The sequence below is a fragment of the Sus scrofa genome, chromosome 10, assembly GCF_000003025.6.
Source record: "Sus scrofa isolate TJ Tabasco breed Duroc chromosome 10, Sscrofa11.1, whole genome shotgun sequence".
NCBI lineage: Eukaryota > Metazoa > Chordata > Mammalia > Artiodactyla > Suidae > Sus > Sus scrofa.
This window is the reverse complement of record NC_010452.4, coordinates 55,723,980-55,736,255: the sequence shown is the minus strand read 5'-3', so window position 1 is coordinate 55,736,255 and position 12,276 is coordinate 55,723,980. Positions and strand designations below refer to the sequence as shown.

General features: G+C 36.3%; 1 protein-coding gene across 1 annotated transcript in view; it reads right to left on the bottom strand.

The window, feature by feature from the left end:
- The window catches only part of CCDC7 (coiled-coil domain containing 7), a 341,366-nt gene that overhangs the window by 316,202 nt on the left and 12,888 nt on the right, over nt 1–12,276 (bottom strand). The window contains 1 exon segment of the mRNA XM_021064965.1: nt 6,112–6,195. Coding sequence (XP_020920624.1) covers nt 6,112–6,195 — 84 coding nt within the window.

Here is a 12,276-nt window from a genome sequence, read left to right as displayed (position 1 = left end):
CAACTAAGATTACTCTACCCAGCAAGGCTCTCATTCAGATTTGAAGGAGAAATCAAAACCTTCACAGATAAGCAAAAGCTGAGAGAATTCAGCAACACTAAACCAGCCTTACAACAAATACTAAAGGAACTTCTCTAGGCAGAAAAGAACAAGAGAAGAAGGAAAGAAAAAAAAGAGTAGCAAAAACAAATCCAAAGCAATTAATAAAATGGCAATAAGAACATACATATCAATAATTACCTTAAATGTTAATGGACTCAACGCCCCCAACCCAAAGACACAGACTGGCTGAATGGATACAAAAACAAGATCCATATATATGCTATCTTCAAGAGACCCACTTCACTTCTAGGGACACATACAAATTGCAAGTGAGAGGAGGGAAAACATATGTCATGCAAACAGGGATCAAAAGAAAGCTGGAGTAGCCATACTCATAACAGACAAAATACACTTTAAAATGAAGAATATTTTAAGGGACAAAGAAGGACATTACATAATGACCAAAGGATCAATCCAAGAAGAAGATATACCAATTTTAAATATCTACACATCCAACATAGGTTCAGCACAATATGTAAGGCACCTGCTAACAACCTTAAAAGGAGAAATCGACAATAACACAGTCATAGTGGGGGACTTTAACACCCCACTCACAGCAATGGACAGATCATCCAGACAGAAAATCAGTAGGGAAACACGGGCCCTGAATGAAGCATTAAACCAGATGGACTTAATAGACATTTATAGGACATTCCATCCAAAGGAACAGAATACACATTCTTCTCAAGTGCACATGGAACATTCTCTAGGATTGATCACATCCTGGGCTACAAATCCAACCTCGGTAACTTTAAGAAATTGAAATCATATCAAGCATCTTTTCTGACCACAACACCATACGACTGGAAATCAACAACAAGGAAAAAACGGCAAAAAACACAAACATGTGGAGACTCAACAACATGCTACTAAACAACCAATGCATCACTGAAGAAATCAAAGAGGAAATTAAAAAATACCTAGAAGCAAATGACAATGAAGATAGGACACTCCAAAACCTATGGGATGCAGCAAAAGCCGTTCTAAGAGGAATGTTTATAGCAATAAAACCCACTCAGGAAACAAGAAAAAGCTCAAATAAACAACCTAACTTACATCTAAAGCAGCTCGAGAGAGAAGAACAGACAAGACCTAAAGTCAGTAGAAGGAAAGAAATCCTAAAGATCAGAGCAGAAATCAATGAGATAGATACAAAGAAAACCATAGAAAAGATCAACGAAGTGAAAATCTGGTTCTTTGAAAAGATCAACAAAATTGATAAACCCTTAGCCAGACTTATCAAGAAAAAAAGAGAGAAGACTCAAATCAATAAATTAGAAATGAAAAAGGAGAAGTAACAACAGATGTCACAGAAATACAAAGGATCATAAGAGACTACTATATGCAACTCTACGCCAATAAACAGAAAACCTAGAAGAAATGGACAAATTCTTAGAAAAGTGCAATCTTCCAAGACGAAACCAAGATGAAATAGAAAAGACGAATGGACCCATCACAAGAACTCAAATTGAAACTGTGATTAAAAAACTTCCAACAAACAAGAAGTCCAGGACCAGATGGCTTCACAGGCGAATTCTATCAAACACTTAGAGAAGAGCTAACACCTCTCCTTCTGAAACTATTTCAAAAAATTGAGAAGGGATACTCCCAAACTCATTTTATGAGGCCACCATCACCCTGATACCAAAACCAGACAAAGATTCCACAAAAAAAGAAAACTACAGGCCAATTTCACTGATGAACATAGACACAGAAATCCTCAACAAAATACTAGCAAACCAAATCCAACAATACATTAAAAGGATTGGACATCATGATCAAGTGGGATTTATCCCAGGGATGCAAGGGTTCTTCAATATCCGCAAATCCATCAGTGTGATACACCACATTAACACACTGAAGAATAAAAACCATAGGATCCTCTCGATAGACACGGAAAAAGCCTTTGACAAAATCCAACACCCATTCTGATAAAAAACCCTTCAGAAAGTGGGCATAACGGGAACCTACCTCAACATAATAAGGCCATATATGACAAACCCAAAGCTAACATCATTCTCAATGGTGAAAAGCTGAAGAATTCCCGCTGAGATCAGGAATAAGACAAGAATGTCTGCTCTTGCCACTACTCTTCAACATAGTTTTGGGGAGTTCTAGCCACACCAATCAGAGAAGTAAAAGAATAAAAAGGTTCTGAATTGGAAAGGAAGAAGTAAAACTATCCTATTTGCAGATGACATGACACTATACCTCGAGAATCCTAAAGACTCTACCAGAAAACTGTTAGAGCGCATCTATGAATTTGGCAAAGTCACAGGAAACAAAATTAATACACAGAAATCAGTGGCATTTCTATACACTAACAATGAAAGAACAGAAAGAGAAATTAGGGAAGCAATCCCATTTACCATTGCTTCCAAAAGAATAAAATACCTAGGAGTAAACCTACGTATAGAGACAAAAGACCTATGCTCTGAAAACTCTAAGACACAGATGAAAGAAATCAAAGATGACACAAATAGATGGAAAGATATACCATGCTCGTGGATTGGAAGAGTTAATATTATCAAAATGACTATGCTACCCAAGGCTATATAGAGATTCAATGCAATCCCTATCAAATTACCAAGGAACACTTTTCACAGAACCCGAACAAAATATTTTAAAGTTTGTTTGGAAGCACAAAAGACCCAGAATAGCCAAAACATCTTGAAAAAGAAAAATGGAGCTGGAGGAATCAGGCTCCCGGACTTCAGACTCTACTACAAAGCAACAGTCGTCAAAACTGCTTGGTACTGTCACAAAGACAGACATATAGATCAGTGGAACAGGATAGAAAGCCCAGAATTAAACCCACACTTACAGCCAACTAATCTATGACAAAGGAGGCAAGAATATACAGTGGAGAAAAGACAGCCTGTTCAATAAGTGGTGCTGGGGAAACTGGACAGCCACATGGAAAAGAATGAAATTAGAACACTCCCTAACACCATACACAAAAATAAACTCTGAGACCAGACACGATAAAACTCCTAGAGGAAAACATAGGCCAGACACTCTCTGACATAAACGACAGCAACATCTTCTCAGATCCACCTCTCAGAGTATTGACAGTAAAAACAAAAATAAACAAATGGGACCTAATTAAAGAAATGCATATCAAAACCACTATGAGGTACCACCTTACACCAGCCAGAATGCCCATCATCCAATAGTCTGCAAACAATGAGTGCTGGAGAGGGTGTGGAGAAAAGGGAACACTAGTACACTTTTGGTGGGATTGTAAATTGGTGCAACCACTGTGGAAAGCAGTATGGAGATTCCTCAGATAACTAAACATAGAACTGCCATTTGATCCAGCAATCCTACTCCTGGGCATCTACCCAGAGAAAACCACGACTCGCAAAGGCACATGTACTCCGATGTTCATTGCAGCACTATTTTCAATAGCCAAGACGTGGAAACAACCTAAATGTCCATCGACAGAGGAGTGGATCAAGAAGATGTGGTACATATACACAATGAAATATGACTCAGCCATTAAAAGGAACGAAATATCAGCATTTTTAGCAACATGGATGGACTTAGAAACTGTCATGCAAAGTGAAGTCAGCTGTACAATGAGACACCAACATCCAATGCTTTCACTGACATGTGGAATCTGAAAGAAGGACAGACTGAACTTCTTTGCAGAACAGATGCTGACTCACAGACATTGAAAAACTTATGGTCTCTGGAGGAGACAGTTTGGGGGGTGGGGGGATGTGCCTGGGCTGTGGGATGAAATCCTGTGAAATCAGATTGTTATGATCATTATACAACTACAGATGTGATAAATTCATTTGAGTAATAAAAAATTTAAAAAAAAAGAATAAATATTTTTCCAAAGAAGACATACAAAGGACCAACAGGTACATGAAAGGTGCTCAACATAACTAATTATCAGGGAAATGGAAATGAAAATCACATGAGATAACATCACCCACTTAATTAAAATAGGTATTATCAAAAAGACAAAAAAGACAAGAACTGACAAGGTTGTGGTGAGAGGGAACCCTCAAGCATTTTTTGTGGGAATATAAATTGTTATAGCCTCTATGGGAAATAGTATGTAGGTTCTTAAAATAATTAAAAACATAAAATTCCACATGATCTAGCAACCACTCTTAGGTATATATGCAAAGGAAACAAAATCAATATCTCAAAAAGATACCTGTACTCTCATGTTTTTGCAGCATTATTCACAATAGCCAAGATATTAAGTGTCCATCAATTGTCAAATAAAGAAACTGTGATACACATACAAAATGGAATATTATCCAACCATATAAATGAATGAAATCCTCTTGTTTGCGACAACAATGAAGAATTTGTAAGAGATTAATGTAAGTAAAACAAGCCAGACACAGAAAGAAAAATATCACGTGATCCCACTTATATGCAGAATCAAAATGAACAAAATATTTTGTGGAACCAAAGCCAAAACCAAAACCTCAGAGCAACAGAATAGAATGGTGGTTATCACAGACCAGAAGGATGGAAGGGAGGTCAAAGGGAGTTATTATTTAATACACACAGTTTCAGTTTTGCAAGATGAAGAATTCTATAATGGAGGGTAGTGATGGTTATACAATATAAACGTACTTAATACCACTGAAACGTATAATTAAAAAATGCTTAAGATAGTATATTTATGTTTATTTTACAAGTTAAAAACTAGAAAATGTGAATAAAAATGTACATGTGGTTGTGTATGTGCGTGTGTGTATTCAGAGCAAAACACTAGAAAATATACTGTATGTTACTGCTGCTTGTTATTAGAGTAACATTGTACATAATTAATTTCCTATGTACTTTTAACACTTTTTTCAAATGTTCCACGATAATACCTTCTTAATCAACTAAATTGCAATAAATTTTATTTCTCAAAACACAAAATTGAGAAAATGCATTACCAAATAATATATATGACATTTTTTTTTTTTGGCTTTCTGCCTTTTCTAGGGCCAGTCCCTTGGCATATGGAAGTTTCCAGGCTAGGGGTCGAATCGGAGCTGTAGCCACCAGCCTACACCAGAGCTACAGCAATGCCAGATCTGAGCTGCGCCTGTAACCTATACCACAGCTCACAGCAATGTCAGATCCTTAACCCACTGAGCAAGGCCAGAGATCAAACCCACAACCTCATGGTTCCTAGTTGGATTCGTTAACCACTGCACCACGACAGGCACTCCAACATTCTCTAATTTTAAAATAACATGTATAACTATGGGAAAACAGGAAAGTAAACAAAAATGTGTTAACAACAGTTGGTTAGGGAAATAGGAATATGTCAATTTTTATTTTCTTGTTTTGCATATCTTTATTTTTAAATTTTCATTAATTATAACATACAACTTTTGTAATGTAAATGTCTTTATTTTAAAAACGTAGTAAAATATAAATATCACATATGAAAATATTAATGACCCAATCAACACTGTACTTAAAGGAAAATTCACAGATATAAATCCCTATGTTAAAAATAAAATAAGGGACTTCCGGTCATGGCACAATGGAAATGAATCCGACTAGGAACCATGAGGATGTGGGTTAGATCCCTGGCCTTGCTCAGAGGGTTAAGGATTTGGCATTGTCATGAGCTGTGGTAGTGTAGTTCACAGACATGGCTCGGATCTGGCATTGCTGTGGCCATGGCGTAGGCCAGCAGCTATAGCTGTAATTAGACCCTAGCCTGGGAACTTGCATGTGCTGTGTGTGTGGTCCCCTAAAAAAAAAAAAATGCAAAAAAATAAAATAAGTAATAATTCTTTCAAACAACTACTTAAGACACTGTTATCTAGACAAATATTGCTGACTAGATTATCATATTCAAGATCAAATAACCAATATAAATTTAAATGTCTTATTACTAAAATGGTTGTTAATAGCTAATAGTAATTTAATTAGTACTAATATTATTGGTTAATGTTTTATTATTAAGCATTATTATTGGTGACTAGTAATTAAAGTAAATCTTATACTTGGCAGTTTGCATAGAATACATACATTATATTCTTCCTTAGCTGCTTCTTCTAACTGAGCTGCAGATTGTGAACAATATACCAAGAATCCATTCAGCTCATCCCCAACCTTATGAAAAAAGCAATAAAAAAGAAAGTTACTTTTATTTAAGAATCAATATACATATCCATCTATATTTAAGTATTTAACTGTTTTTGAAAACAGTTTTGTATATAAATTTGCATCCCTTCAAATGTTTAAGAGAAGAATCTATGCCCCAGATGCTATACTAGCAAATTCTCACAGAAAGAAAGTATAAAAGAAAGTACATTCGGGGAATGGCCCATTAATGGCATACCCAGCTATGTCTCTCCTCTATAAAGTTGCAGAAAATCAAGCATCCAAGCCTTAGACTCCTGAAAATTTAGGGGTAGCAAAGAAAAAGCATATTCCTGAATATACCTTATAATAACTCTGTGTTAAAAATGAATGCTAATTATGACTTCTGATTACATATATAATTGCCAAGAGGTGTAGTCTTTCACCTTCACTTAATGAACAATAGAAATTCTGAGGGGAAAAATTATGTATTAAAATGTTACAAGGACTGAATCTCTTTTAATAATGATTTGTAAATCAGAGACTTGATCCAAGATAAACAAATCTCAGACGCTCACATCTAATTAGAATTCTCATATGTTCCCTCAACATTACATTCAAAATACAAAGGTTCACACACTTTTATCATGGCAAATACCTATAATCATATAGGAGAGGCAGGGAAACTAGTCATTCAGGAAAGGGGGAAAATAAATTAACTGGAGTTACCAATAATAAATATAAAGTAATACCATTAGCATACTTTGGGATTTTCTTCTCCCCACATTCAGGTGTCACAAATAGAAGATGAAAATCAATTTGAGCATGGTTACAGTGTAACAAAATAATATCAATAAAGCAGGACAGGGCAAGAAGATAAGTACATATGCAAAGGAGCAAAAATAATAGTAGACCATGAAATTTAAGCGAGAAAAGAAAGAACACGAGATTTTGGACAGTAAAAAGGAGTATGACCAATGGATTAGTGTTACCAATGCATTCAAAGGACTTTGGATAGACAGACTGAATAGGAAATATAGGAGATAGAGGCCAAAGACTAAGATGACTGAAAATTTAAATTATGGAAAAGTTAGTTAACGCTATGACAAAGAGAGAGATATCACCTTGTCAGTTACTGGATGAGGCAGGAAAGAAGACAAGATCATTCAGGGAAAAAACTCAACAAATTATAATGCCAGATATTTGGAAAGATCTTCTACATAGATATCAAAATCCTCAAAAATTTTAACAGTAGTATTATGGGACAACCAGAATATCTTTATAATAGAGACTATTAGTTACTTATCCTATATTGATCCTTCATTTCTTTCTTAATATGTTGGGAAGGGTAATGTGCACAGATAATCATATTGATAATAAGAGTAAAATTTCCCAGCTCCTTAATGGCTACCTTTCCAGGGTAGTCATCCATCCCAGTAAGACCAATGAAACAAAAAGAAATTATTGGGGAGGATGCTAAAAAATCCTTAAAAGAGGGAGTTCCCATTGTGGCTCAGCAGGTTAAGGACCCAACATTGTCTCTGTGAGGATGCAGGTTTGATCCCTGACCTAGCTCAGCAGGTTAAGGATCCGGTATTACCAAAAGCTGCAGCGTAGGCTGAAGATGTGGCTCAGATCTGGTGTTGTCATGGCTGTGGTGTAGACTGCAGCTGCAGCTCATATTCGACTCCTGGCCCAAGAACTTCCATATGCCACAGGTATAGCCATAAAAAGAGGAAAAAAAAGATTATTAAAAGAGTGGCAAGGGAGTTCTCATTGTGGCTCGGTGGTAACGAACCCAACTGATATCCATGAGACATAGGTTCAATCCCTGGCCCCACTCAGTAGGTTAAGAATCAAGCTTTGCTGTGGGCTGTGGTATAGGTCACAGATGTGGCTCGGATCTGCTTTTGCTGTGGCTGTGGTGACAGCTGTATCTGCAATTCAATCCCTAGCCTGGGAACTTCCATATACTGCAAGTGCAGCCCTAAAAAGCAAAAAAAAAAAAAAAAAAAAAAGGAAAAAGTGTCACTTATGATTAGGATATAAAAAGACATGAGAGGCCTTCACCCTAGTGTTAAGATCCCCAAAAGAAAAAATATATAAAATAAATATCTATCATGCTTTCCTTGATAGCAAAATGGAGAGAACACAAAGAACACATGATGAAGTGAATTCCACAGTATGAACTCTTTGTAGATGAGCAAATAACCAAGGCTATATCCATACCTAGAGGGGGTGTGGTGGAGGAGAGGGCTTGGGCTAATATGTGCAATCAAAAAGCAGCACTGCCATTGACAAACAAAATACAGAGGGAAAACCAGCTGAGGAGAGGAGCCAAGATGGCAGAGTAGAAGGACCCTAGGTCACCTCCTCTCAGAAGCATACCAAAATCACAAAAATCATATTCTTAAAACAAGCATGCATATATATGTACACATATATACATACATATGTATATATACACAAACACATATATACATACATATATACACATATATACACACACACACACACACCACACACAGAAAGAGGGGGAGAGAGAACTATACAAAAACTTCATGGTAACTGCAAAAAAAAAGTTATATTAGATAATATACACACAAAAAAAGGAATTCAAACATTAACACTAAAGATGGTCCTCCAAACACAAGAGAAGAAAACAAAACAAAGGGGAAAAAAAACCTACAAAAACAAATCCAAAACAATTAACATAAAGGCAATAGGAACATATATAAATGTAAACAGATTAAATTCTCCAACCAAAAGACAGGGACTGGCTAAAGGAATACGAAAACAGGATCTGTAGACATGCTGCCTACTAGAAACTCACTTTAGACCTAGAGACACTGAAAATGAGGTGATGGAAAAAGGTAATCCACACAAATGGAAATAAATCAAAAGAAAGCCAGAGTAGCAATACTTATATACAACAAAGTAGACTTTAAAATAAATCTGTTATGAGAGACAAAGGACACTACCTAATGACAAAAAAAATCAACCCAAGAAGAAAGTATAACAATTGTAAATATACATGCACCCAACATAGGAGCACCTCAATATATAAGGCGAATGTTAGCAGATATAAAAGGATAAATTGAAAATAACAAAATAACAGTGCTGGACTTTAACACCACATTTACATCAATGGACAGGTCATCTAGACAGAAAATGCATAAGGAAAACACAGGACTTACAAGACGCAGTAGACCAGATGAACTTAATTTATACTTACAGAGCATTTCACCCCAAAGCAGCAGAATACACATTCTTTTCAAGTGCACATGGAACATTCTGGTCCACAAAACCAACTTTGATAAATTTAATATAACTGAAATAATATCAAGGATCATTTCCAACTATGAGGCTAGAAATCAACCATAAGGAAGGAAACTATAAAAAACACAAAGACATGGAGCTAAACTGAAGGAATCAAAGAGTAAATAAAAAAAATAGTAGAGACAAATGAAAACACCATGATCCAAAACCTATGGGATACAGCAAAAGTTGTTCTAAGAAGAAAGTTTATAGTGATTCAAGTTTACCTGAGGAAGTAAGATAAGTCTCAAATAACCAACCTAACTTTACACCTATAGCAACCTGAGAAAGAACAAACAAAACCCAAAGTTACCAGAAGAAAAGAAATCATAAAGATCAGAGCAGAAATAAATGAAATAAAGACTAAAAAACAACAGAAAAGACAAATGAAACAAAAAGTTGGTTCTTTGAAAAGATAAAGAAAACTGATAAGCCTTTAGTCAGATTCATTAAGAAAAAAAGAGGGCCCAAATCAATAAAATCGAAGTGAAAAAGAAGAAACAAATGACACTACAAAAATACAAAGGATCATAAGAGACTACTATAAGCAGCTATACACCAATAAAATGGATGACCTAGAAGAAATTAACAAATCCTTGGAAAGGTATAACCTCCCAAGACTGAACCAGGAAAAATAGAAAAAATGAACAGTTAAATTACCGGTACTGAAAATGAAATGGTAATTTAAAAATTCCTAGCAAACCAAAGTCCACCACAAGATGGCTTCACAAGTGAATTCTACCAAACGTTTAGAGAAGAGTTAAAACCTATCCTTCTGAAACTATTCTTAAAATTTGCAGAGGAAGGAACACTCCAAAACTCATTCTATGAGGCCACCATCACCCTGACATCAAAATCAGACAAAGATATTACACAAAAAACAACACTACAGGCCAATATCACTGGAGAGTGTAGATGCAAAAATCCTCAACAAAATGCTAGCAAACCAACTCCAACAACGCATTAAAAAGATCATACACTGTGATGAAGTGGGATTTATTCCAAGGACAAAAGTTCAGTATCCATAAATCAATTAGTTTGATACACCACATTAACTAATTGAAGAATAAAAATCAAGTGATCATCTCAAAAGATGCAGAAAAAGCTTTTGATACAATTCAACATCCATTTATGATAAAAACTCTTTAAAAGTGGGCATAGATGGAACAAGAACAAACCTCAACGTAATATAAGCCATATATGACAAACCCTTGGCTAAGATTATATTCACAAGTGAAAAGCTAAATTTCCTCCAAGATCAAGAACAATATAAGGATGCCCATCTGCTACTTCTATTCAACATAGTTTTGGAATTCTTAGCCACAGCAATCAGAGGAGAAAAAGGAAAGGAATCTAAATTGGAAAAAAAAAGTAAAACTGTTGCTGTCTGCAGATAACATTATTCTACACATAAAAAATCCTAAAGACACTACTGGAAAACTACTAGAGCTCATGGATGAATTCAATAAAGTTGTAAGATATAAATTTTTTATACAGAAATCCACTGCATTTCTATACACTAACTACAAAATATCAGAAAGAGAAATTAGGAAACAATTCCATTTATCAGAGCATCAAAAAGAATAAAATACATAGGGAAAAAACCTACCTAAGGAGGCAAAAGACCTGTCCTCTGAAAGCTCTAAGATGCTGATAAAATAAACTGAAGATGACACAATCATATGGAAAGATATTCACAACAAACATAAAACAAAAAGACAACCTATGACTGGGAGATAATATCTGAAAATGATGCTACCAACAAGGGATTAATTTCCAAAATACACAAACAGCTCATACAGTTCAATATCAAAAAAAGCAAGCAACCTAATCAAAAAATAGCAGAAGACCTGTGGCTGTGGTGTAGGCCAGCAGCTGTAGCTCCAATTAGACCCCTAACCTGGGAACCTCCAAATGCCATAGTTACGGCCCTAAAAAAAGCAAAAAAATAAATTTTTTTTTTAAATAGCAGAAGACCTAAACAGACATTTCTCCAAGGAAGACATACAGATAACCAACAGGTACATAAAAAGATGCTCAATATCATTAATTATGAGGAATGCAAATCAAAACTATAGTGAGAGGTATCTCTTCATGCCAGTCAGAATAGCCATCTTTAAAAGGTCTGCACACAAAATAGAGATGGGATTAAGATGGTGGAATAGAAGGACTGGAGCTCATCTTCTCTCATGAAACCAATAACATACAAGCAACTGCTGAACAATGGTCAACAAAATAGACTGGAAACTACCAAAAAAGATACCCTACACAAAAAGATAAAGAAGCCACACTTAGAAGGTAGGAGAGGAGTTCCCGTCGTGGCACAGTGGTTAACGAATCCGACTAGGAACCAGGAGGTTGCGGGTTCGGTCCCTGCCCTTGCTCAGTGGGTTAACGATCCGGCGTTGCCGTGAGCTGTGGTGTAGGTTGCAGACGCGGCTCGGATCCTGCGTTGCTGTGGCTCTGGCATAGGCCAGTGGCTACAGCTCCGATTCGACCCCTGGCCTGGGAACCTCCATATGCCGCGGAAGCGGCCCAAAGAAATAGCAAAAAGACAAAAAAAAAAAAAAAAAAAAAAAGAAGGTAGGAGAAGTGCCTACATGATATAAGCAATCCCATACCCACATGGTGGGCAACCCACAGACTGGAAAGGCTCACCCACAGAAGTAAGAGTTCCAAGCCCCATGGCAGGTTCCCACACCTGGGGTCTGGCATTGGGAGGAGGAGGAGACCCTGGGGCATTTGGCATTGAAGGGCCAGCAGGGCTGGTGCGCAGGAGCTCCACAGAAATGG